At 45.1% G+C, this 27,883-nt stretch overlaps 1 protein-coding gene across 4 annotated transcripts in view; it reads right to left on the bottom strand.

The window, feature by feature from the left end:
• The window catches only part of KIAA1328 (KIAA1328 ortholog), a 343,620-nt gene that overhangs the window by 150,850 nt on the left and 164,887 nt on the right, over positions 1–27,883 (bottom strand). For all 4 annotated transcript variants that reach the window (XM_068251844.1, XM_068251829.1, XM_068251853.1 and 1 more), the window contains one exon: positions 6,940–7,106. In XM_068251844.1, the coding sequence (XP_068107945.1) occupies positions 6,940–7,106 (167 nt within the window). The remainder of the gene's footprint in view (positions 1–6,939; positions 7,107–27,883) is intronic.

Raw genomic sequence — 27,883 nt, 5'->3', positions numbered from 1 at the left:
GCAGGAGAAGAGACACTCGCCATTCCGCCTCTCACCACTGGTCACCACCACTACCTTCAGCACAGGCTACAGGTATAGCAGGAGAAGAGACACTCGCCATTCCGCCTCTCACCACTGGTCACCACCACTACCTTCAGCACAGGCTACAGGTATAGCAGGAGAAGAGACACTCGCCATACCACCTCTCACCACTGGTCACCGCCACTACCCCAGCACAGGCTACAGGTATAGCAGGAGAAGAGACAATCGCTATTCCGCCTCTCACCACTGGTCACCACCACTACCTTCAGCACAGGCTACAGGTATAGCAGGAGAAGAGACAATCGCTATTCCGCCTCTCACCACTGGTCACCACCACTACCTTCAGCACAGGCTACAGGTATAGCAGGAGAAGAGACACTCGCCATTCCGCCTCTCACCACTGTTCACCGCCACTGCTACCCCCAGCACAGGCTACAGGTATAGCAGGAGAAGAGACACTCGCCATTCCGCCTCTCACCACTGGTCAGGAGAACAGGCAATTGCCATTCCGCGTCTCCCCACTGGTCACCGCCACCACTACCCTCAGCACAGGTTACAGGTACAGCAGGGGTATAGTCTCAAAACGTTGACATGTTACAGCTCTTTAGCTTCAATTCACTAAGATCTGTTCAGTACAAAATAATAGGTCGGTATTTAACTTTTTTGCAAATTAAGATTTTCTTGCACATGCTATAATAGTTCAGCAATGTTCTTCCACTTACGTCCAGAGCTCTGCTGATTCTTCTGGTACAAGAGATCTGCCTAAAGAGGTCCACTAATGGTACAATTTTTCCTTCAGATTGGATTGTCATTTACTGCCAGCTTCAAGTTGGTCATAAAATACCAAACATCTCACTTGTTTTACTGTATGCGCTAATCTTTGTCAATTGTCACTTATTGAGATGTTATCTGCACAAGTCGGTAATTTACCTCACTAGTTGTTCGAAATTTCAGTTTTCCATGCGGTAACAGCCTTAGTGAACTGACATTTACGTTCGGTAAAATCAGCTGTTCTCTGCGTTACTGATCGCAGTGAGGTTTTTCGTGAACTGAAGAATTTAGCAAATAAATATTAAAAAGTTGTGATGGCTCAGTGGCTAAATTTTTTGTAACTGCTGTACAGACTACAGACGGTGGAGTCAGTTACAGGTATAGTTAGAGCAACCAAATGTAGCCATTACCACCGGGAGTGGCAAGCATCCATGGAGTCGCATATCCGTAGCCCATCATGATCACTGAATGGGCACTCAGGATTTTTGAGGCCGGTTTTACGCTTTATTTTTGCGATGCGGTGGGGATATGATGCTCCTGCGCATCGCAACACAAAAAACCTCACTCATATGATCCTGCGTCAGAGTGCTCCACCCCCTGCTCAGTGACGTACTCTCTGCTGGGCAGGAAGTACGTCACTAGGATTCCCGTCGACCCAGGCATGCTTGCCACGACGCACCGTGCTCTGTTTGTGCATTGCCCATAGACTGCCATTACCCCAACAGTGCATTGAAGGGACCACTATCACGAAAGTCTTAAAATTTAAAAAACACATGTAAACATATACAGATAAGAAGAATGTTTCTTCCAGAGTAAAATGAGCCATAAATTACGTTTCTCCTATGTTTCTGGCACTTACAGTAGATAGTAGAAATCGGACAGAACCGACATCTCCTCATGGGGAATTCTCAGGTTTTTTTTCTTTTTTCTTTTCAAAAGCACACAGTGAATGGCAGTTAGTCGAACTGCCAAAAAAAATCAGGGCTGTGGAGTCGAGAAGTCGGAGCAATTTTTGGATACCTACAGTCGGGAAAACCTGGTTCAGATTGTACATGAAGAATGTGTAGTAGAGGAAGAATCGCCTCATTCTCCTGCAGAGTACCTGCACATCACTCTTACACATACCCACAGTTACATTGCCTAGGGCCTGATCCATCTTTAGATGGTGCATGATGTGTAATAGAGGAAGAATCCCCTCATTCACCTGCAGAGTACCTGCACATCACTCTTACATGTACCCACAGTTACATTGCCTAGGGCCTGATCCATATTCAGATTGTACATGAAGAATGTGTAATACAGGAAGAATCCCCTCATTCTCCTGCAGAGTACCTGCACATCACTTTTACATGTACCCTCAGTTACATTGCCTAGGGCCTGATGGATGCTCAGATTGTACATGAAGAATGTGTAATAGAGGAAGAATCTCCTCATTCACCTGCACATCACTCTAAAGGGCCTGTACACACTGCTGCGCTTGCGCTGCGTTTTTAAAAACGCATGCGTTTTTAAAATCGCAAGGTCTTTTGAAAAAGAAGGAAAATCGTGATGACTTGTACACACTGGTGCGATGCGTTTTTAGAAAAACGCAATCACAGTGCCTGCTGCGCTTAAGCGCAGCGCTTGAAAAACGCATTAAAAACGCATGCGCTTGCGTTTTTGCCTGCGTTTTTCAGAAGTCAGTATCCCAGAAGACTCTGAAATTTCCTGATTCCTGTTGAAATGTAAACTAGAAAAAAAAACAAAGGATTCTTTAGCCAATCAGCAATTACAAGAAAAACGCAAACGCATCAAAAACGCATACGATGCGTTTTTAAAACTACATGCGCTTGCGATTTTGCTTGCGTTTTTCAGTGTGTACAGGCCCTTACATGTCCCCACAGTTACATTGCCTAGGGCCTGATCCATGTTCAGATTGTATATGAAGAATGTGTAATAGAGGAAATCCCCTCATTCTCCTGCAGAGTACCTGCACATCACTCTTCCATGTACCCACAGTCGCATTGCCTAGGGCCTGATAGATGTTCTTTGTTCCTGTCTGTACCTTCTACAAGTACTCTTAAGGACTAGTGGGCTCATTCCCACCAGTGTGCTTTTGTCCGCTTTTTTATTTCAGCAACATGTATCTGTATGATTAGCTGAAAAAAGCGGACAGAAGCGCACAAAGTGTGAATGTGGCCTAGTCTAGAGGCAGAAGATCAGCTGGATAGCCAGGTAACTGGTATTGTTTAGAAGAATAAATATGGCAGCCTCCATATCCCTCTCAGTTCAGTTGTCCTTTAAAATTCCTAAGCGTTGGTAGAACTTCTGCCTGGCAGACCCTTTAACCCATTCGCGTTCCGTCGTTTTTACTTGAGCAATGTTCACCTCCCATTCATTAGCCTATAACTATCACTACTTATCACAATGAACTGATCTATATCTTGTTTTTTCCGCCACCAATTAGGCTTTCTTTGGGGGGTACATTTTGCTAAGAGCCACTTTACTGTAAATGCATTTTAACAGGAAGAATAAGAAAAAACGGAAAAAATTCATTATTTCTCAGTTTTCAGCCATTATAGTTTTAAAATAATACATGCCTCCATAATTAAAACTCACGTATTGTATTTGCCCATATGTCCCGGTTATTACACCGTTAAAATTATGTCCCTATCACAATGTATGGCGACAATATTTTATTTGGAAATAAAGGTGCATTTTTTCCGTTTTGCCGCATCTATCACTATTTACAAGTTTAAAATAAAAAAAAATATAGAAATATTTCATCTTTACCTTGATATTTAAAAAGTTTAGACCCTTAGGTAAATATTTACGTTTTTTTTTTTTTAATTGTAATTTTTTTTTTTTTTTTTTTTTTTTTTTTTATATTAAACATTTTATTTGGGTATTTTTGGGAGGGTGGGATGTAAACCATATTTTTTTAATGTAATTGTGTGTTGATTCAATTTTTTTTCACTTTTTGTTGTAGTTTTACTTTTGGCCACAAGATGGCGGCCATGAGTTTGTTTACATGATGTCACTCTAAGGGTAAGACACGCTTAGAGTGACGCATCGGGGAGGGAACAGCCAGAAAAGGCGCAGCTTCCGAGAGAAGCTGTCGCTTTTTCAGCGGGGGAGAGGAATCAGTGATCGGGCACCATAGCCCGATTCACTGATTGCCTGGCTAACGAACCGCGGGCCGGGAGCGCACGTGCGCGATCGGCCGTGGGAGCGCGCATGGTTCCTGGACGTACTTTCTACGTCCAGGAACCAAAATAGGTTAATGAAGGGAATGGTTTCATACCTATATTCAACTATAAATGCTCCGCCCAATGACTACATACTCCCTTTTAGAACAGCATGGGAATCAGATATGGGTATTCAGTTTGATGAAGAGGATTGGAAACAGTCTCTTGATGTTTTATCTAAAGGCAGTATGCAATCTTCCACCATGGAAGGATCTATAAGATTACTTCACAGAACATACTTAGTTCCCTTGAGGCTGGCCCGAATATACCCCTCACATTCCTCCCAATGCTTTAGAGGATGTACCCTCCCTGGATCTATGTACCATATTTAGTGGGAGTGCCCAGTGGTATCTGGTCTTTGGTCCAAAATTGCTAGGTTAATAAGCAGAATTTTTCAGGACTCTTTCACTAAAGATCCCCAGATATTCCTTTTGGGCCATACAGAGCTGGGACAAGGTCCTCCAGCACCCAAGGCTGAGACACCAAAGTGCGCCCCTCCATCCCTCCCACCCCAGCTGTCACACACTGATTGCTATTAGACTAAGAGGGCCACAGGGCCCACAACCTCCCCAACACCTTAATATCTAGTTATCTGGCTTGCAGTCACTGCCATGTATCCCCTTTTCTTATTTCTTTCTGCTTCAAACACAATTAGGAATGACAGCTGAATGAATTGTGCGCCCCCTCCTACACTGCGCCCTGAGGCTGGAGCCTCTCCAGCCTATGCCTCGGCCCGGCCCTGGGGCCATAGACCGGACGCAATGCAACACGCTACCCACAAACTGATTCAGCATATAGTTTACTCCGTAAAACTATACATAGCATCCCAATGGAAAAAGCCTCTTCTATGCTATCAAGAAATACTAGCACGAATAGACAGAAAAATGATGCATGAAAGAATTAATGCTAGAGTCCAAGATACGATGCAACATTTGGGAAGAGTATGGAGACCACGGGTGGACCATAGAGGGAATATTCCCATGTTTAATATTCTTAATGACTAGTTGATTACTAGATCACTAACGACAAACCTTTGTCTATACAACTAAGGTTGGATGAGGTAGTACTCTACATAATTGCCTGCTGCAGTCGTAACTGGCTATAAAAGTAATATTGTGCTTATATCATATTCTGAAGAATGGGTTTGTGATACTCTACTGTACCATATGTGGTCACTCTATACTTCCGTTCTGCCGATTCCCTGTTTAAAGGGACTCCGAGCAGTGCAGAAACTATGGAAAGATGCACATCATTTTAAAGCGCTCTTTCTCCTCTTTCCAATGATATATAAACCACCACCCTACGTCTTTTAGTTTTCGCTATTTTCGCGATTGAAATTGCCGCGGTTTCGATCACGAAAATAGAGAAAACTAAAAGGCGTAGGGCAACGATGTAGGTGTCGTCAGAAAGAGGAGAAAGAGAGCTTTAAAATGATATCCATCAAGCCATAGTTATATTGTATTACACAGGGAGACTTTTTGTCAAAGTCAGCAGCTGCATTTAGCAGAATGGAGCTGCTGACACTGGGGAAAGTGTCGCCCTGTGTAATACAAGTAACTATAGAAAGATGGATATCATTTTAAAGCTCTCTTTCTCCTCTTTCTGACGACACCTAAATCATCGCCTTACAGTTTTCTCTATTTTCGCGATCGAAATCGCGGCCGCGGCAATTTCAATCGCGAAAATAGCGAAAACTAAAAGACGTAGGGTGGTGGTTTATATATCATTGGAAAGAGGAGAAAGAGCGCTTTAAAATGATGTGCATCTTTCCATAGTTTCTGCACTGCTCGGAGTCCCTTTAAGTATTTTTATGTACCAATTGCAATTCACTATGTACATGTACTGTTATTCTTTTCTGACTTTCCAAAAGTACTGTACACTGTCAATTATGATTGATAAACTTATGTGGTTTTTTCAATAAAGCTCTTTTTTGAACACTAAAATTCCTAAGCGTTGGCAGTTAAGACATGCAGGTTACATACTTTCAATCAACAAGATTGTAATATGCAAATTAGAGGAGTCGGTGGAATCCTAAACTGAGTCGGAGGATTTTTGTACCGACTCCACAGCCCTGCAAAAAATTGTGAAACGAGCACAAAGGCTGGTCAGGATCTTTGTATAAATCTTTTTCAGGGAATGTCTTTATAAAGAATAAAGGCCATGCTGAGAATCCCCCATGAAGAGATGGACTAGCCCAAAACATGTCTGTAATGTCAGATTTCTACTACTTACTGGAAGTGACAACAACATAGGATAAAAGTAAATTATAACTCATTTTATTCAGGAAGAAGTGTACTTCTTATTTCTATGTGCTGACATATATTTAAAATTTTAAGATTTTCGTGACAGTGGTCCTTTAAGTGCGGTGCTTGCGATAACGAGTTGTTGCCCTTGCATTGGCTTGGATACTTCCGGCGCACCACAACAGACCGCACTTATGGCCCATACTCACGGGCAACTTTTTTTCTCTGTTGCTAGCACACGGGAGCGTGTGCGCGACAGTTCGGCGACAGCTCGTACACACGCGGAAGAGGGACCAGCGTTGCGACGGAAGCTGTCGCCGACGTTCCTCCTCCCCCCGCCGGAAGCTCCGTGTTCTTTATGTAGGTTGCTGTCGCTAGTCCGCATACTCACGCTGACTAGCGACAGTTGCGGCGGAAACTGTCGCCAGGCGATTGACCGCGGCAATCGCGTGGCGACAGCAGCGACGAGCGACGCTTCGGGGTGCGCACCCATGCACCGCCTCATAATCACGGGCGACAATTGTAGCCCGTGAGTATGGGCAATTAGTGTTAAAGTCTCCACAGACTTCCATTTCTTTTGCGGCCCCTCGGGGTAAGATAGGGTAACACAATGCAGGAATTATCTGCAAGAGTATAAACAACGATGCTGGAGATATATGAGAAGTAAGTGTCCTTACCTTTGCAGACGCTGCTTTGTGAGGGGACAGGGGACTTGTTGCTCTGAGGGTGACCACTGGATATCGCCCCTTTCTTCCCAGAGTTCCCTCCGCCAGGGCTGTACCTCTTCTTGCCGTTCTTACTGGATGGCGGAGTGGGGAGACCAACAGAGGACGGCCTGATAGGGCTAGAAATTCAAACAGTACGTTTATCTCGGATTCCAATCTAACACAGAATCAGCAGTAAAAAGCAAGATCACAAGATGTAACGTCAGCTGAGCATGGTACTCTTAGGCTGCATTCACAGTGGTGCGTTGCAGTGTGGCTTTATGGGGGCATCACAGAAAGAACGCATGCGGTGTGTTGGGATCCACTACAGTATCCCAACGCAGTGCATGCAGTCAGCAACTGCATAACGGCTGTGAAGCATACATTTTATTGAGTGCATGCTTCACTGTATACAACCTAAGGGTCACATAACCCGCAGTGCAACTTTCATTCCATTGCGATCCTGTTTTCACAGGGAATGAAATGCAGCTTCCACTGTGAACATAGCCTGAGCTTCTGACCACGCCGTGCATGCTGGGAGGCCGTCTTTGGTGAACCATGACTGACACAAATGAATTTTTGTTCATGAGATTTGCCCAGGGGAATGGTATGCAATACTGTTGAAAACAGTTGTGAGTGGATTAAAAAAAATATATATATATTATATACAATGGGATGCGAAAGTTTAACTGACATTAGGCCTTTTCTCTGCCCACAGCACAAACGGAGCCGCTTGAGGTATGCTAAAGCACATTTGGACAAGCCAGCTTCATTTTGGAATAAGGTGCTGTGGACTGATGAAACTAAAAAGGAGTTATTTGGGCACAACAAGGGGCATTATGCATGGAGGAAAAAGAACACAGCATTCCAAGAAAAACACCTACAGTAAAATATGGTGGTGGTTCCATCATGCTGTGGGGCTGTGTGGCCAGTGAAGGGACTGGGAATCTTGTCAAGGTTGAGGGACTTGGATCCTACTCAGTATCAGCAGATTCTTGAGACCAATGTCCAGGAATCAGTGACAAAGCTGAAGCTGCGCCGGGGCTGGATCTTTCAACAAGAAAACGACTCTAAACACTGCTTAAAATCCACTAAGGCATTCATGCAGAGGAACAAGTATAACTTCTGGAATGGCCATCTCAGTCCCCAGACCTGAATATAATTGAAAATCTGTGGTGTGAGTTAAAGAGAGCTGTCCTGCTCTGAAGCCATCAAACCTGAATGAAATAGAGATGTTTTGTAAAGAGGAATTGGTCCAAAGTACCTTCAACCAGAATCCAGACTCTCATTGGAACCTACAGGAAGCGTTTTGAGGCTGTAATTTCTGCAAAAGGAGGATCTACTAAATATTGATTTTATTTCTTTTTTTGTGGTGCCCAAATATATGCACCTGCCTAATTTTGTTTAAACAATTATTGCACACTTTCTGTAAATCCAATAAACGTAATTTCACTTCTCAAATATCGCTGTGTGTGTCTCCTATACGATCTATTTAACTGACATTTTGAATCATGACAAACAACGATTTATACAGGAAAATCATGACGATTAATAAGGTTGCCCAAACTTTCGCACCCCACTGTGTGTAGCTGAGGGTCTCCCTTAATTTTGATGTGTTTATTGGGGTCAGTTCAGCCCTTCCATAATTTGGTACTGCAGTTTGAATGCATGTAATGTGCCTGTAATTTGCTGGCGGGTAGCAGCTCTCGGCTCGGAAATAAGTGGAAATAGCAGATCCCAGTTGTGTCCGCTCTCCTGCGCCTACACAGTATAGCAGACCCGACAGAGATCGTCTATTTCAAAGCAGAGCGCTGCTACATCGCCCCCGCTGGAACACGGAAACAAATATTGGACCGTCTGACAAATTGTCAGCTGTGCATTCACATGAGACCACCGTGGGACAGAGGACGACGGGGGAAGGCCTCAATAGGATCCAGAGGCTTCCCCCACCCGAGGTGAGTACCCCCCAGGGAAACTGGTTTATTACAGAATCTCTAACATTCTAGCTGTCCAGCTTAACACCCCTAGCCTGTAACACCATAGCCCCATGGACAGCTAATACCCAGCCGCCTGCTCTGAACTTCCTAGCAACTTTGAGCTGAACTACCCCACACCCTGGTTAGAGAAAGCTTCCCCTACGCTCTAATGTGTGTTTCTATAATTCAAGCTATGACACTCGTCGAAAGCTATTGATGACCAGACTACACGGGAGCATGGGCGTAGTAATCACCCCTGCAACACCTGCCATAGCAGGGGGGCCCCTCCTCCTCCCACTCCCCAACTGTTAGTGCAGCAAAAAAAAAAAAAAAACTCCTTGTTTGTTCACAAAAACCGTGTGCTGGAGCATGTGTCATTCTTTCCTGGTTCAAGATGCTGCTTAACAGCAGAACACTCTTTGCTGCCATTCGCTGGCTCACGATCACATGACCCGCATGGGGTTTGGGGACCAAGGGGGGCCCTGTTAAGTCTTGTTACGCCCCTGCACGGGAGGCAAGTATGACGCTTGTACGTGTATTATGGCTATTATTTTTACAGTTCAGGTTTGCTTTAAAGTGAACCTGAGGTGGTATGTATATGGAGGCTTCCATATTCATTTCCTTTTAAGCAATACCAGTTGCCTGGCTGTCCTGCTGATCCTCTGCCTCTAATGCTTCCTTTTAGCCATAGCCCCTGAACAAGCATGCAACAGATTAGGTGTTTCTGACATTATTGTCAGATCTGACAAGACTAGCTGCATGCTTGTTTCTGGTGTGATCAGACACTACTGCAGCCAAATAGATCAGCAGGGCTGCCAGGTAACTAGTATTGTTTAAAAGGAAATAAATAGGGCAGCCTCTATATCTGTATCATTTCGGGTTCACTTTAAGCTGCTGTTTCTGTGCCTTTCCAGGGAAGCAGGCAGAGCTCAACATGTAAAGGGGAAAAAATATATAGCAAGCAGATTGCTCTTATTATTCAAACCAGCCATAAAGGCAAAAAAATAAAAGCGTAGAGTGGATGCAAACACCTCCACGTCGTGAATAATTTAGAGCGGAGTTTGGTGCAATTTGAATTTTTCTTCAGGGATGGGAAGTTAAACACCTTTAATTTGTTCTAATTATTTCAAATTTGCAAGTTAATTATGGCTGATCATTAAACAACAGAAAGGACCGCGGTCTCCTCGGAGCCTTACCTTCCACCCCGCGCATTACTTAAGCTACATCTTCGCATGCATGAATTAACTTTCTAAATAATCGCGCACTCCGGCTAAATGGCTCTGGAAAATGAGAGCGGAAGGCTCGGAGAAAGGCGTTAATGGACGATACAGAGGGCCGCTGGGAGCGATGGAACGCGCAGCCCGAGGACTTCTAATGGGATCTTATTTACTAATCTTTAGGCTCGGCAACGGCGGGGCTGCATTAAAGCGATTCTTTATGGGGGGAGCCGCCACTTCTCGCAGACGATAAAAGCAAACGTCCATTTAGAGACGGCTAAATCCGATCCTGAGCGAAAGTTGCCGGGAATTAAAACTTACTTGGAAAGAGTGTTGTGGTAACAGGAAGACCGGAGAATGCGCAAACGTGGGAGCTGAGGAAAGAGGACACTAGAGGGGGCCAATCGTACTGAATAATACTAAAACTGAGCGCAAACTGCATACAGCTGGAAACTGGACCAATCAAAATCAGGAAGAAGTGTGTTTGATACGAATAATAATCCAAATATTTGTATAGAGCTTTTCTCCTGTTGGACTCAAGCGCTCAAGAAAAGCTGCAGCCACTAAGGGGGCACTGACATCTTCTGCAGCGCTTTACAGAAAACGCTGTCATGTCAGTGGTCACAGACTGTCCTCAGAGGAGATCACAATCTAATCCTACCATAGTCCTAGTCTAATGTCCTACCATATTATTATTATGAATTTATATAGGACAGACATCTTCTGCAGCGCATTACAGAGAACATAGTCATGCCACTGACTGTCCTCAGAAGAGCTCACAATCTAATCCTACCATAATAATAATATGGTAGGACATTCGACTATGACTATGGTAGGATTAGATTGTGAGCTCTTCTGAGGACAGTCAGTGGCATGACTATGTTCTCTGTAATGCGCTGCAGAAGAGATCAGTGCTATATTAATACATAATAATAATATGGTAGGACATTCGACTATGACTATGTATTAATATAGCACTGATCTCTTCTGCAGCTCTTTACTGAGTACATAGTCATGTCCCTGACTGTCCACAGAGGAGCTAACAATCTAATCCTACCATAGTCTAATGTCCTACCATATTATTATTATTATGTATTTCTACAGCACTGGCATCTTCTGCAGCACTTTACAGAGTACATAGTCATGTCCCTGACTGTCCACAGAGGAGCTCACAATCTAACCCCTACCATAGTCATATGTACATCATTGTCTAGGGCCAATTTTTGGGGAGAAGCTAATTAATTTATCTGTATGTTTTTGGGATGTGGGAAGTAACCAGAGTCCCTGGTGGAAACCATCGCAGACACGGAGAACATTCAGGCAGGGAACACACTTGACTGTTTTCGTACACGTTTTCTGCACAGAAAAACTGAGAACTCATGTTAATCAATGGGCTAGTACACACTTAATATTTTGTTCGCGCGCAGAAAAAAAACTGACATTCTGCATCATGACTCTGCACATTTTGTCAGTTTTTTGTATCAATTACATCAGCTGCTATCAAAAAACGCGCGCGTTTTCCTGCATAGAGACACACTTGGTGTGCAGAAAAAGTATGCAGGAAAACGCGCGCAGAAAACTGAAAGACAAGTGTGTTCCCTGCCTGAAACTCTGTGCATATAGTGGCTGAGGTTCGAACTGGGACCCAGCGCTGCAAGTTGAGAGTGCTATCAGCTACATCACACGTGGAGCAGCGGCATCTACGAGAGGAATGGCATATTTTGTCACGGCTTCAATAGTGTAGCTGTGGGTGGATTGAGACAATTCTGTGTTTTGTTTTTTATCATTTTCCACTTTTCATTATGCACAACACATCCTATCACATTTTATTTGGTTACCCTAGTTGACTGCCCCATTGGTTAAAGCAATATATATATATATATATATATATATATATATATATATATATATATATATATATATATATATATATATATATATATATATATATATTTATCTTTTCTGTATTTATTTTTTGTTAACCCCCCTTGGCGTTATGATTTTCTCAGAATTTTAGGATCTAAAAGCAGTGCAATTTTTGTTGCATGCTTTTAGATCCTAAAACCTGGAAAAAAAATCATGATCCTAGGGAGTTCTGCAGCAGCCCAGCGCTTACTCACCTTCCTGAGATCCAGCGCTGCAGGTCCCCTTCGTCCTCCAGGTGGCGCTGTAACCGTTTGGTGAGATTGCCAGCTGTCGTCATAACAGACGGCGATCTCACCAAAGGGAAAAAGAGCCTCGGAGGAGAGGAAGTAGAATTGTGGCCGACGTTGGGATCCTACGGGAGGGGAGTTAAAATGCCCGTTGCGCGCATTGCTCTCCACAGACCTCCCGGCGGCTACCATGAGTTGAGTTCGGGGATATCGCTCCGGGCACAGTTTTTCCACTCCAAGCTGAACTCGTGATTAGCCCTAAGGAGGTTAAAGGACACCTGTGACTTTTAAACATTAAAAATAAACAAACAGATACCCTGTGAGTGGGAAGCCTCTGGAATCTAATCAGGCCTCCCCGCGTCTCCCTCCACCAGCCTGATCCAGTGCTGGCAAGCCCTGAACACAGCCACAAAACAGATTTACATTTATCTGCCTGCGCAGTGGAACGGGCCAATCAGGCTCAGCTATTCCTGTCGGAGGGGACACTGATGCTGCGCCTGTGCGAGGCTCCTGGAAAACGCAGACAAGCAGCTCCTCGGGGGTCCCAGCACCGAATCTCCTCTGCTGAGGACAACGGGGGAAGCCTCTTTAGGTTCCAGACGCTTCCCCCTCCCAAGGTGAGCACCCCATAGGGGCAATTTTCTTCCCTTCAGGTACACTTTAAAGAGAAACTGTAGTGAAAACAATATATTAAAATTGCTTATTCTTTACAATATTCATTTATAGATTATTTAGTCAGTGTTTGCCCATTGTAAAATCTTTCCTCTCCCCGATTTACATTCTGACGATTATCACTGGTGGTGACATCCTTAGTGCTGCCAGGTGATCTGTACGGAATGTTCGCTACTGAGAGTTCTAGACACGGAGGAAGATAGTTGGAGAAAGCCGTTATTTCCCAGAATGCAACAAGGTTCACAGACAGCAAACTGTCAAGGTCATGACATCACACTGTGGGAGGGGTTTCACCACAATATCAGCCAAGCCATACAGACCCCTCCCCCCCCCCCCCCCCAAACCAGTTATCTATTTGAGAAAAGGCAAAGATTTGTCATGGGAATGGGGGTATCAGCTACTGATTGGGATGAAGTTGAATCCTGGGTTACAGGTCCTCTTTGCTGTATATAGCTATTAGTATACAGCTGTACTTTGGTTAGATTGTAAGGACTATGTTTTCCCCTCCGCTGTGAACCTTTTCATTCTACAGGGTTGATGGCCTATCTTACTATATTTTTTTTGTTTTAACATTGGGTCATATATCCCCTTATACATATTGCATTCCATTCAACTCTCTATTATGATTCTGCTCCTATTGCATAGATTTCACATTTTGACTTATTTACTCTTTGCCTCTGTGTGCCATGTTTTGCACGCTCTATAAAGAGAGGATTGTTATACAAACCTGAATTATTAGCGTCTCCTTGACTATCTCTACCAGATATTGAGGCCCCTGGCATACTTGCGCACCCCGCGTCACTCTTCCGCGCCGCCTCCCTGCAGCAATAGCCATGCAAGTCTACGGAGACTTGCACAGTTCAGGCGATGCACCATCAGTATCCAAATCCCTGCAATGCCAACACAAAGGCTGCAGCGCATTACCAAGTGATCAGTGCCTACCGCACGGATTATGCAACAATGCAAGCCAATGGGCGACACAGCAAGTGTGCACGACAGTGCGACGCGCTTACGCGGACCGACGGAAATCCCAGTGATGTACTTTCTGCCCAGCAGGGAGTACGTCACTAGCTGGAGGGCGGGGCCAATGCATATGACCCTGTCGCTGCACCATAGTGCCAAGGGGAAAAAAAAAAATCAAGATAATTTCTAAAGTAATTTTGTACAAAAAAAAAAAAACAAAAAAAACAATTTTTATGTAAATGAGCTCAGGGCAAACATCGGGTCAATAAATGAATAAATACAAATAAAGAGGGCTTTGGATCCTGCACAGCCTTCCCACATAATTTTTTGGCCCACCGCTGCTCACCTGGACCCTCCTGAAGATGGCGACCGGGCTGCTGCTTCCTGCACGAGTGCGGCCATACTGCCTCCATGCCAGAAGGGCGGTGCCTGCACAGTAGCACAGAGCTGCTCGTGCAGGAAGAGGAGCGCAGTGGTGATCAGAATTCTGACAAGCTCTTCTGGGATTCTTTTGGGGGTCTGCGAGTGGTAAAGGCGGTCCGGAGGATATGACAAGCCTCTGTAGGATCCAGAGGCTTCCTTCTTAGGTAAATATCTGGTTTTTGACCCGAGGTTCGTGTCGTTCATTTTTACACCCTTGTCCTGGGAACAATTCAGCCAAGAAACTGCCCTGGCTTAGTGTTTCCTCTGATCTTCCCAACAGCCCCATGCTCTATGCTACATACCTCCTGAGGCATGTCACGTGACCAAGAGAAGTATGGAAGCATAAAGCATTTGACTGCCAGGAAGAACAGGAGAGATAACGAATTGCTGGAGCAGGCAAACATTACACTGTTCCACTACGCTACTCTGCTATGCGGGGAGATGGGAGGGGGGTGGTGTATGTGTGTGGTTTATCAGGGAGGGGGTTCCAAGAAGGTGGGGGGGGTGGTGGTTGGGCTGTCCCATGAGTTATTGCTGCACCCTGGTTCAAATTGAAAATGCTTCAGTCAGAAACAATGTCACCAGTGTGCTCGTATGGATTGGAAGGAAATGTGTTTTTCTTTTGCTGCTTATAATGATGCACATTGGAAGCTCTCGAGGGCCACATAATGACAAGGAAGGGCCGCATTCGGCCCGGGGGCCTTGTGTTTGACACCTGTGGTCTTTCTCCAGCAAAAATCCATGGAGATCGGTGGGGTTAATATACATCATTTAGCTGGAAACAGAGTGGTCCGTGGCCGCACATCAAGCCCAATGGACACATCATAGCATTCGGCATCGGCGCCGGTGAGCGCAGGACTGACAACCGCCGTGCGTCAAGCAAATTTCCCCCCGCTGACATGTTTTACGAGTTCCTCCCGCAGGATAGATCACAATAACAAATGGGGCTAAAAAAAGAGAAGCCGAGCCTGCGAAGACGTATGTACATAGATGACAGCGCCATCCATCCTTCAGCGCTGAATTACCTGAAATCTGTCATGCCGCCACTCTCCTTTGTCATGCGGTTTACTTTAATGTCCTACAAGATGAAGCACTGGGCGAATGTCGACGGAGTTCTGTTGTGCTTGAAAGACGTTTACATCCATGAACAGGGGAAAGAAAAGTTTTAAAGAGGAAAGTCTACTTCTATATACCATTACCAGATGCAAACAAGCTAGTCGGGCAGCTCAAAAAAATGGTTAGGCTAATTAAACTTTTCTGAAGCACTTCCACAAAAGGAATTTGGGTCTTCCTGAACGCATGGGCTCTAGAAACTAGCAGGCCTATTGATCGGAGTCTGTTCCAATGACCGTATGTCCTCGCATATAGCCGACCCGTGTACAACCTGAGGTACCCACTTTTCCCTCAGAAATCAGGAAAAAGTGATTGACTCACGTATAAGCCCTCTCCCAAATATAGCCCCCTCCACAGTGGCCAGATGTGCCCCGAGGCCAGTACAAGTCACTCTTTCTCCCCACAGCCAGATGTACCCAAAGGATAATACAGCTGTGTCTCAAGACAACACTAGATGGCATCATAGATATGAGACACAGCAACTGCCACACAGGAAGTATCCCCAATCATTGCACCGCTGACAGGTCGCTTGCACGCTCCGCAAGTCATGGGACACAGGGCTTCTTGAGCAGCGCACTCTGTACATCATGTTGCAGGGGATGCGGGGCACGGACACAGCAGGGAGCCAGCTGGCAAGAGCAGGAACAGTAGTGCACAAACTTTATGCTCTTCTGCCAGTAACAAAACCTGCTCCAACATCCGCTCTGCTCAACTGACTCACATATAAGCCGAGAGGGGAACTTAGCACATTTTTTGCGCTGAAAAATTAGGCTTATACGCCAGTATATAAGGTAGTTAAGACCTTCGCAGTCAACTGCCAAGAGTTGGGCTGCTCATTTAGAATGACACAAAGCTCCTTTTCTGCATGCAAACAGTGTCCCCCTAGTGGCCAGAGAGCAATATTCCATCAATCAGAAGGTGCAGGCGCCAAGTTTTTAACGCCCCCCAGCCTTATTGCTCCTCCCTCCCTTGCAGAGCTATACACACACCGGGTACATATGGGAGCCAATCCAATTTATAAACTTTATTTATAGTGACTTACAAAGCTTTCAGATGAGACCATCATCTAAATGAATAGAGCTGGTAGTATTGAGGTTGGAAGTTGAAGGAAATACAATTTTTGTTATCAAAATATAAAAATGTATGTCTTTTTCCCCTACCCAGTTTTTATCCTTATACACTTGCTTTCTGGCTAGGTAGGATAAGAACAATTATTTATTGTATTTATAAAAAGCGCTAACATATTACATAGCACTGGACATTAAATACATGCGATGGTACAACGGCTATATGACAAAGGACAAAGCTATACAAGGCAAACGGTACAAAATACATGATCATGTGATTTGGGCTGGTTAGGTAGGCCCAGTAATACAAGTACGAGGCAGTCATAGGAAAGGAGCACACGATCATGTAGAATACACTAGGGAAGGGAGAGGGTACAAGAGACATGGTCATGTGATTTGGGCTGGTTAGGTAGGGCCAGTAATACAAGTATGAGGCGGTCATAGGAAAGGAGCACAGGATCATGTAGAATACACTAGGGAAGGGAAAGGGTACAAGATACATGATCATGTGATTTGGGCAGGTTAGGAAAGCCCAGTAATACAAGTACGAGGCAGTCAAAGGAAAGGAGCATACAATCATGTAAAATACACTAGGGAAGGGGGCGGGTACAAGATACATGATCATGTGATTTGGGCTGGTTAGGTAGGGCCAGTAATACCAGTACGAGGTGGGCATAGGAAAGGAGCATACAATCATGTAGAATACACTAGGGAAGGGAGCGGGTACAAGATACATGATCATGTGATTTGGGCTGGTTAGGTAGGCCCAATAATACAAGTATGGGGCAGTCATAGGAAAGGAGCAAACGATCATGTAGAATACACTAGGGAAGGGAGAGGGTACAAGATACATGATCATGTGATTTGGGCTGGTTAGGTAGGTCCAGTAATACAAGTACAGGCTGTCATAGGAAAGGAGCACACAATCATGTAAAATACACTAGGGAAGGGAGCGGGTACAAGATACATGATCATGTGATTTGGGCTGGTTAGGTAGGGCCAGTAATACCAGTACGAGGTGGGCATAGGAAAGGTGCACACGATCATGTAGAATACACTAGGGAAGGGAGAGGGTACAAGATACATGATCATGTGATTTGGGCTGGTTAGGTAGGCCTAGTAATACAAGTACAAGATGGTTATAGGAAAGGAGCATACGATCTTGTAGAATACACTAGGGAAGGGAGGAGGAGGATATTTGTATTTACTGTATATTCCTGCGTATAAGACTTTTTAACCCTTGAAAATCTTCTAAAAAGTTGGGGGTCGTCTTATACGCCGGGTATCATTGATGCTGGGTGATACGTCCTATCCTGTTTGAGCCTCTCAGATCTCGCTGCTGAGCACTGTAGTGAAGTGGCGCAGGTGCACATGTGTGAGATCTGAGAGGCAGAGGAGGAGGTAAATAGGATACAAGGGTGGGCCAGACGGGTGAAAGAGGCGTTTTATGGGAACAGCACGATCTATAAGGTTTTTACAGCAAACAGCAAGTTCAAAGGATCATTATTTCTGCTCTGTTTTATAGCTTAAAAGACAGAGGCCCATATGTAATTCAATTTTTCTCCTGAGTTTTCTCCTAGGTGTTAATTTTAAACTTGTCAATAAAATGCATTTTAAGCCACCAGAAAGCAAGAAAATACTCAAAATAATTTTGATAGTACTTTTTCACCTACTTTTTGGTTCTTTTGTAGTTGAAAAGTGCTGGGAAGTTATTTTAAATCCAAGATGAAAAAATATCTCCTAGGAGAAAACTCGGGTGAAAAAGTGAATTGCATATGGGCCAGAGTGTGGTTTCTAAACTGCAAATATGACAGAATGATGCAATGTTATATTTGCTACTAATGTTCTGTTCATTATCTGTATTATACACATACAATTCATAATATCATAAGTTTGTTTGTTTTTTGCTTCAGTGTCACTTTAACCAGTTCAGGACCACAGGCTTACACCCCCTAGTGACCAGGCCATTTTTTTTTACAATTTAGGGCTCTGCGGCTTTAATAGCTCGCTGCAGAGCCATACAACGCAGCACACAAGTGAACCCCCCCCCTTTTTCTGCCCACCAACAGAGCTTTCTGTTGGTGGGCTCTGATCACTGGTGCCATGGTTATTTTTTTTATTAATTTATTTGTATTTTTATTATTATTATTAATAAATATTGCTATCCCCCCCTCCCTCTAGCCAGGCAATCACAGCGATCCCCTCTCATAGGCATCAGCCTATGAGAGGGGATAGCGATCGGCAGGGCCGGATTTGTACTCTTTACTGCCCTAGGCCACGGCCCCCCTTTAGTATAGGTAGCAAGATGACCCCTCCCCTCTAGTATAGGTAGCCTGATGACCCCCTCCCCCAGTACAGGTAGCCAGATGACTCCTCCCTCTTTCCCTCCAGTATAGGTAACGAGAGGACTCCCTTAACCTGCTGAGCGGTCTGGACGAGCTCAGCTCGTCCATCAGCGCCGGAGGCTGCCGCTCAGGCCCTGCTGGGCCGATTTGGCTCAAATAAACAGCAGCACACGCAGCCGGCACTTTGCCAGCCGCGTGTGCTGCCTGATCGCCGCCGCTCTGCGGCGATCCGCCGCGAGCAGCGGCGAAAGAGGGTTCCCCCAGCCGCCTGAGCCCAGCGTAGCCGGAACAAAAAGTTCCGGCCAGCGCTAAGGGCTGGATCGGAGGCGGCTGACGTCCATGACGTCACTCCGCTCGTCGCTATGGCGACGATGTAAGCAAAACAAAGAAGGCTGCTCATTGCGGCCTTCCTTGTTTATTCTGGGCGCCGGAGGCAATTGGAAGAACGCCTCCGGAGCGCCCTCTAGTGGGCTTTCATGCAGCCAACTTTCAGTTGGCTGCATGAAATAGTTTTTTTTTTATTTAAAAAAAAAACCCTCCCGCAGCCTCCCTGGCGATCTTAATAGAACGCCAGGGTGGTTAATACCTTCTTTTCCCACCTCCCCCCTTTCAGTATAGGTAGCTAGCTCACTTTCACACTGCAGCAGCATCAGTGTGTGTCACTCAATTTTCCGCTCATCTCCAGTGCAGAAGCTTCCTCTTCCTTTCCGTCACCAATGCTGTCCTAGTCCGTATCCACCGGCCACAATGCAAACGTGCTCAGAGAGCAAGGGGGCTGCTGCACAGGCGGCTAGCAGCAGAGTACCGCAGTCAGGCGCTCGTCTGATCTCCCTGCATTGCAGTATTTTCAAGCTTGCACATGCTGAGCCAGTTTAGCCTGCTACTTTGGTGCCCTTCCTCCTGTGGTGGCCATGGCCTAAATCCGGCCCTGGCGGTCAGAGCCTCTCCAGGGGACAGCCAAGTAACAGGGCTGTCCCCAGTATATCGCTGCCGTAAATTGCAGCACTGTACAATGTAAATAGACGGTGGTTTCGCCATCTAACAGTCTCCTAGAGGCGATCACCATTGGTAGACTGATGACGGGGCTGAGCTCAGTCACTCAAGCGGGAATGCACGCGCGAACCCGTGTAAAACTCTTCCCCGGGACTTGACGCTTTTCGGCGTTACGCGGTCCTTGGGTTGCCACCCTCGCGACGTCTCTCAGCGTTAGGCAGTCGGGAAGGGGTTAAGGAAAGAGAATGTGTAAGATAAATGTTGTGAATGGGTCCTGTAACATCTCCCATAGAGAGATCTGGCTTACAGACTCCTGGGTGACACAAGACGTGAAGGGTCCGCCTCCGGACGGTTACAGAAGCCATTCTGCACTTCTCCTCTCAGGCGCAGTAAAACTCGCTGGAAGTGCAAATAGCTTTTTAAGCCTGTGATTTATTGAATGACATTTCCGTCCTTAATGTCTGCTATTTATACAGTCCTTCCCCCTGTACAATTGAGCACCCCGCTGGCTCTCTCTTATTACATTGCGTGGCTCTAATGTCTTCCCTTTATACAAGTCTTCCAGCGAGATGCATGGCAGCAATACATCACCCGCGTCTCCATACCTGCCTGTCTCAAAATAGAACAGGTTACAGCCGCAAGCCAAGCTCGCTCCGCACCGCTCTGCAGATACAGCTTATAGGACGACTCAGCCCCAAACTGAAGAAGGCAAATTCTGAAAGCAATCATGCTGATTAGTTTATGACAGCACAGTGGTGTAGTGGTTAGCAGTCTCGCCTTACAGCTCTGAGCCCCCAGATCAAATCCCACCCAGGACACTATCTGCACAGAGTTTATATGTTCTCCCCGTGTCTGTAGGAGTTTCCTCCGGGCAATCCGTTTTCCTCCCACATTCCAAACATACAGATAAGTGAATTAGCCTACCCCTGAATAGACTACAATACATACACAACACGATCCATACATAAACATAAGCCTATGGTAGGGATTAGATTGTGAGCCCTTCTGAGAGACAGTTCACTGACAAGCCCTTACTCTGTATGGCGCTGCGGAAGAGGACGGCACTATATACCGTATTTTTCGGACTATAAGATGCACCCAGGTTTAGAGAACAAAAACCAGGAAAAAAAAATATATACTAAACCTGGTGAAGAGGCATCTTGTGGATTATGCCCCCTTGTACCTCTTGTGTCCTCCTCTGTCCTCCTGTGCCCCCCCCCCCATGTGTCCTCTATGCCCCTTTGTGTCCTTGTGTCCTCCTCTACGCCCCTTTGTGTCCTCCTCTATGCCCCTTTGTGTCCTTGTGTTCTTCTCTATGCCTCTTTGTGTCCTTGTGTTCTCCTCTATGCCCCTTTGTGTCCTCCTATATGCCCCTTTGTGTCCTTGTGTTCTCCTCTATGCCCTTTTGTGTCCTCCTTGTGTTCTCTTCTATGTCCCTTTGTGTCCTCGTGTCCTCCTCTACGCCCCTTTGTGTCCTCCTCTATGCCCCTTTGTGTCCTTGTGTTCTCCTCTATGCCCATTTGTGTCCTCCTTGTGTCCTCTATGCCCCTGTGTGTCCTCCTCTACGCCCCTTTGTGTCCTTGTGTTCTCCTCTATGCCCATTTGTGTCTTACTTGTGTTCTCCTCTATGCCCCTTTGTGTCCTTGTGTCCTCTACGCCCCTTTGTGTCCTCCTTGTGTTCTCCTCTATTGTGTCCTCCTTGTGTTCTCCTCTATGCCCCTTTGTGTCCTCCTTGTGTGCTCTTCTATGCCCCTTTGGGTCCCCCTTCTGTCCTCCTCTATGCCCCTTTGTGTCTCAGTGTCCTCCTCCGCATGGACACAGTACAGGGAGTCCCCGACATTGCGGTTGGTTGGAGGTACGTATTGGCAGGCGTTCTCAAGTTAGGAACTTCCTGCATTTGGACTGTAGGTTGCAGTGACTTTTTATCTCCACTTTTGGGGGGTTAAAAAGGGAGTCTTAATAGTCCAAAAAATACAGGTAAATACTAAATAATAATACTACCTTGTTCAAGGAAGTACACACCACTGTGTAGCTGTGCACCTACCCATACAGGCTCAAGACTTCTCACGGTTACATTCCTCTTAGCAGGCTGACGTCTAGCAATGTATGGGCAGATTGTCCATGAGACAGAGGTCTATCGAATATGATTGGAGAGGAGTTTGTTGCCTGTTCATACACAGCAGGCCGATTCCCGGTAGATTTCAGCAATCGGCCTAGGGCTGCCGCCTCTACCCCCCCAACTCAATACAATGCAAAATCTCACCTATTCCACTTCCACGACTCCCAGCCTCCTCTGCGGTCATCCCGTGTGCCTACACGTGGCTTGTGTACAGAGAGTTGCAGCTGATAGACAAGCTACTTAGTGAAGTAAGCCATACTATTACAAGCCTTTGCACACGCATCTTGCTTTTAAGTGGATCAGAGGCAAACTTTTGCTGCCTTCATTTTTCTGCCCCTTACATATAGTTCTTGGGCATTTCAACCCACCCCCAAGTGATTTTTATTTTATTACCTAATTGCATGTAAATGAATGTATCCACGCCCCCAGCTCCTCGGCATTCTGAGTCCCATAAATCTAAAAGGCAGGTAAAGCGCTCAACAAACTTTACATAAAATTTTATAATATCAGTTCCATATATAGGAAAAACTCAGCCAGGATCGCTCTATACTCCAGTGAATGTCCAAGTACACAAGTCCATCATTCAACTGTCATCTTCATTAGAAAATATAAGAAACTGTGTACGCTCACCAGATTTTTGGGCCAACCCACATTGATCGGCATAAGCGCTTGTGACACTAGTCAGTTTGATCCTCACGAGCCAGCTAGTCCCACTCGCAGGTCTTCAGTTCTCGGGTCATGCAAATAAACATACAGCCATAGGGTAATATTGTTTGGCACATATTAGTTACACCACACCCGTTATAGGTTCAGCTCCAGTGGTTGCCTAAGTTTAAATAGCACAAAGTGTGCCTCCACCAGATTTCAACAAAGCCTCTCACCGTATGTCTATGCTGACCCAGCACAGACCAGCCAATGCGCTTTTTGTAGTTCAGCCAAAACCGTGTTGCAAGCCAGATCTTCCCCTAAAACTCAGACAGGACCCAGCATAGTGTAACCAGCGCATTGGCTGGTCTGTGCTGGGTCAGCATAGACATACGGTGAGAGGCTTTGTTGAAATCTGGTGGAAGCACACTGGGTGCTATTTAAACTTAGGCAACCACTGGGGCTGAACCTATAACGGGTGTGGTGTAACTAATATGTGCCAAACAATATTACCCTATGGCTGTATGTTTATTTGCATGACCTCAGCACTGAAGAACTGCGAGTGGGACTAGCTGGCTCGTGAGGATCAAACTGACTAGTGTCACAAGCGCTTATGCCGATCAATGTGGGTGGGTTGGCCCAAAAATCTGGTGAGCGTACACCGTTTCTCATATTTTCTAATGAAGATGACAGTTGAATGATGGACTTGTGTACTTGGACATTCACTGGAGTATAGAGCGATCCTGGCTGAGTTTTTCCTATATATGGGACTGATATAAAGTTTTATGTAAAGTTTGCTGTTGAGCGCTTAACCAGCCTTTTAGATTTATTTTAATCACTGAGTTACACACTCTGTAGGTATATAGCAATCCAACTTTTTTGTGCAAAAAAACTTTTTGAACTTCATTTTTTTTTTTCACATTTACTGTTTGTTTGAATTTTAATAGTATAAGTGCAATATTTCTATTGTAAGTGAGGAGCGCACGGGACCCTCTTTCTATTCTGAGTCCCATGCTGCAAGTGCTCATGGGAGCTCTGCCTGTGGAGGAGGCTTTTGCTAAAGTGTGGAGAGGAGGAGGAAGAGAGAGGAGGAGAGGGGAGTGGAGTTTTCACAGGCTGGAGATGCAAAGCAGCTTGCCTGTGTGTAATGATCACAAGCAGAACAGAGCTGCTGTCATTGTATCACAGGAGTAAATAATCATATACTGTTGAGGCTGTTGCAGCTAGATTTGCTGTGTAAACCATATAAACTTTAGATGAGATATATAGAGAAGTTACTTGCTACAGCTAGTTTTTCATCTTGGATGTGCTTTAGTAGTAACATATATACGGCAGTATGCGATAGGGCTGCACGATTTTAGGGAAAAATCGAAATTGCGATTTTTCTCTCAGAAATTGCAATTTCGATTTTTCCCCGATTTTTTTTTCAAATGCTGGGGGAGGGGGGGGGAGGGGAAAGAGGTTGGTCCGCACTGCCCGGTCCTGTCCGCAATACTTTGCTTCTGGCCCCGCTGTGCGCGGATTGGCCAGAAGCAGTGAATATGTATGAGAGTTAATGAGCGGGGAAGAGGAGGCGGATCCACTCCAGCAAGCGGCCGGGCACATGCAGCATTACCAATCACTGGCTAGCGATTAAATGACGGCAGCGGTAGGCGGAGCTGTATGCTCTGTACAGCTCCGCCTACCACTGCCGTCATTCCATCGCTAGCCAGTGATAGGTAATGCTGTATGATGTGCCTGGCCGCTCGCTCTAGTGGATCCGCCCCCCGCTCATTAACACTCATACATATTCACTGCTTCTGGCCAATCCGCGCACAGCGGGGCCAGAAGCAAAGTATTAAACAAAAGACCGAAAAAAACGATGGTACTGACGATCAGCAGATCGTCTTGCCACGAACCACGGTTTCGGTTTTAAACCGAAAAACCGTGCAGCCCTAGTATGCGATATATTATTCAGGGTACCCACTTTCATGGTAATTATGGTATCCTGGTTTCAGCATCAAAAACACTTCCTATATCTTAGCCTAGGCTGACTAAATATGTAAAATCCCCCCCCCACCCCCCTTCTATACAGCATTGTGGTAGACCATGTATATTCTCTGCTGGCTTTAGAACTCAGTGGAAAACAATCCGCAAAGCTGCACACTGGCTAAATCATTTATAAAGGATTGTGAAAAAAAAAATTCACAATTTTATTCCCATTATTTTCACTACAGTTCCTCTTTAATTGCGGGTTATAAGTAATTATGAGACTATTTAATTATTTTTAAGGACCTCCCATCAAAAATTTTAAAATGTAACTTAAAGGGACACTGTAGGGGGGTCAGGGGAAAATGAGTTGAAGTTACCCGGGGCTTCTAATGGTCCCCCACAGACATCCTGTGCCCGCGCAGCCACTCACCGATGCTCCGGCCCCGCCTCTGGTTCACTTCTGGAATTTCAGACTTTAAAGTCTGAAAACCACTGCGCCTGCGTTGCCGTGTCCTCGCTCCCCCTGATGTCACCAGGAGCGTACTGCGCAGGCCCAGTATGGTCTGTGTCTGCGCAGTACACTCCTGGTGACATCAGCGGGAGCGAGGACACGGCAACGCAGGCACAGTGGTTTTCAGACTTTAAAGTCTGAAATTCCAGAAGTGAACTGGAGGCGGGGCCGGAGCATTGGGGAGTGGCTGCACGGGCACAGGATGTCTGCGGGGTCTATTAGAAGCTCCGGGTAACTTCAACTCATTTTCCCCCGACCCCCCTACAGTATCCCTTTAAGGAACACAGGCTATTTTTTACAATTCAGTGCTCTGCAGCTTTACTAGCTTTCTGCAGAGCCATACCAGTGGATTCCCCCCCCCCCCCCCCCCCACACTTTTCTGCCCAACAACAGAGCTTTCTATTGGTGGGCTCTGATCACTGCTGCAGGCGGCGTTGTTTTTTTTAATTATTTCTTTTTTTTTTTCCATATAATTGCATTTTTTTCACCCTCCCCCAGACAGCCAATCAGCAGGACCGTCTCTTATAGGCATCAGTCTATGAGAGCAATCCTTTGTTTTCCCCTCGAGGGGACAGCCGAGTGACAGGGCTGTCTCCAGTACAGCGCTGCATCAGATCGCAGCACTGTACAAAGAAAAGAAATGTTTCTTTTCAGTCTGTTAGCAGCAGCTGTTGCCGGAGCTCTGCTTGGTCACAAACGGGGATGCGCGTGCGATCTCCACTAATCTCCGCCCCCTGCTCATGACGCGGATAAGAGTAATTTATAGTGCATTTCACAAAAAAAAATTATTTCTTATATGTTCCTGTTGCTCATCATGGGTAGTAAAAATCTGACTAGTTTTGGACTAGTCCATCACCTCACAGGGGATTCTCAGTATTCAATTCATTCTTTACAAAAACACTCCGTGGAAAGGATCTATACAAATACGGCAGCCCTACTATATATCAGCACTCGGACTGAGCAACTGCCGTTCAGTTAGGGCGTTTTTCAAATAAAGAAACCCTGAGTACTCCCCCCCCCCCCCCCCCCCCCAGATAAGAAGATGGACTTGTCCAAAACCTGTCAGATTTGTCACATTTTTACTATCCCCTGTAAGTGGTGGGAAAATAGGAGAAAGGTAATTTAAAGTGCATTTTATTCTGGGAAAAATTTACATTTTATACGCGTGTATTTCAAACGTTACAATTTAAAGTGGTCCTTTAATTCGATTTCAATAAGCTGTAAGGATACCGACAAATCTGTTCACAGCTCTGAATAAAACTGAAAAGGAGAGCTCCGCAGTAAAAACAATGACTATAAATAACAAGCTACCTGCTACTCCACGGTAGCCGGAAGGCCACTGATTGCACGGCTTGCGCTATACAATTACCCAGAACCTCCTTCTTCGATTCCCAGGCACGATATCAGCCAACACACAGCGCAATCCCCTAATAACCTGCCCCCAGCTAGTGTTTGCTTTGAATAATGGCGACGCTTGGCCTGTAATTTGCGCTGTAGCGGCGGCCATCTCATATTCATCTGTATTCCTCTCCCACGCTAACCCGGGCCGCTCTCAGCTTCGGAATTGTTAAATCTATTCCAACAAGGCGTTTCAATCTGAATTTTAAATAAATGATATTAAGAAGGGGGAGGGGGGGACATGCCTGGGTATTTTTTTCTAATTAAGTTCTCATTTTTGACATGTAATTAGATTTAAAATTACAATTTAAAAATCTAATTGTACTTCAGTGTGTATTAAGAGTGGGACGTAAGCAGCGGAATCGCAGAATCGCAGATGAGCGATGTCAGGAGCAAATGAATGGGAAGAGTCATCAGAAAGTTATCAATTCACCCCCAAGAATCTTACACGTCCACATTCAGCAAAGTGATCAGGAGGAACGCCGGGGAAAGGGCAATTCCTGCATCATTAGACTTACAGAATAACAGTGCTTTTCACAGAAAAATGGACATTTAAAGAAGAACTGTAGTCAAAAAAACAATGAATAAAATTGCTTTTTTTATAATGTATAAAGGAATATTATATTTACTCAGTGTTTGCCCATTGTAAAGTCTTTCCTCTCCCTGATTTACATTCTTAAATGCATCACTGGTGGTGACATCTGCCAGGTGATCTGTATTGAATGTTTGTTATTCAAAGAGACACTGAAGCGAAAAAATAAATAAATTATGATATCATGATTTGGTTGTGTAGTAGGGGTAATTACTAGAACATTGGTAGCAAAAAAATATTCTCATTTTTATTTTCAGTTATACAGCTTTTTGTCATAACATTGCATCATTCTGTAATATTTTCAGTTTACACATTACTCAGCATTCTACAGGCCCTAAAAGTTTTTACAGAACAGGCAGTGAACTTTTGACCTGTCCTGAACTGTTCTCTACAAAACACTGCAAAACAATACAGCAGAGATAACCTAATCAGAAAGCAGAGCTCAATGGCTATTTGCATAGATAACAACTGGAGTTTGTTAACTCTTCCTGTACTGGAAACAAATATCAGACTTATGTCTCTGCTCCTAATGCTTTATTTCTTAGCTGTACTACAAAACCAATTCATTAGATCATATTTTTTTTTCCGCTTCAGTGTCTGTTTAAGGTGGCCATACACTGATAGATTGCAGCAGATTTGACCATCAGATAGATGTGTCAGATGCCTGTCAGGTAAAATCTGACAGGAATCTACCTGATGTGTGCTGCACACTAGGAACAGATTTCCAATAGATTTCAGAATGAAAACTATTGGGAATTA

This window comes from Hyperolius riggenbachi, chromosome 1 (genome assembly GCF_040937935.1).
Source record: "Hyperolius riggenbachi isolate aHypRig1 chromosome 1, aHypRig1.pri, whole genome shotgun sequence".
Lineage (NCBI taxonomy): Eukaryota > Metazoa > Chordata > Amphibia > Anura > Hyperoliidae > Hyperolius > Hyperolius riggenbachi.
The sequence above is the reverse complement of the archived record's forward strand: the minus strand, read 5'-3'. Positions and strand labels throughout refer to the sequence as shown.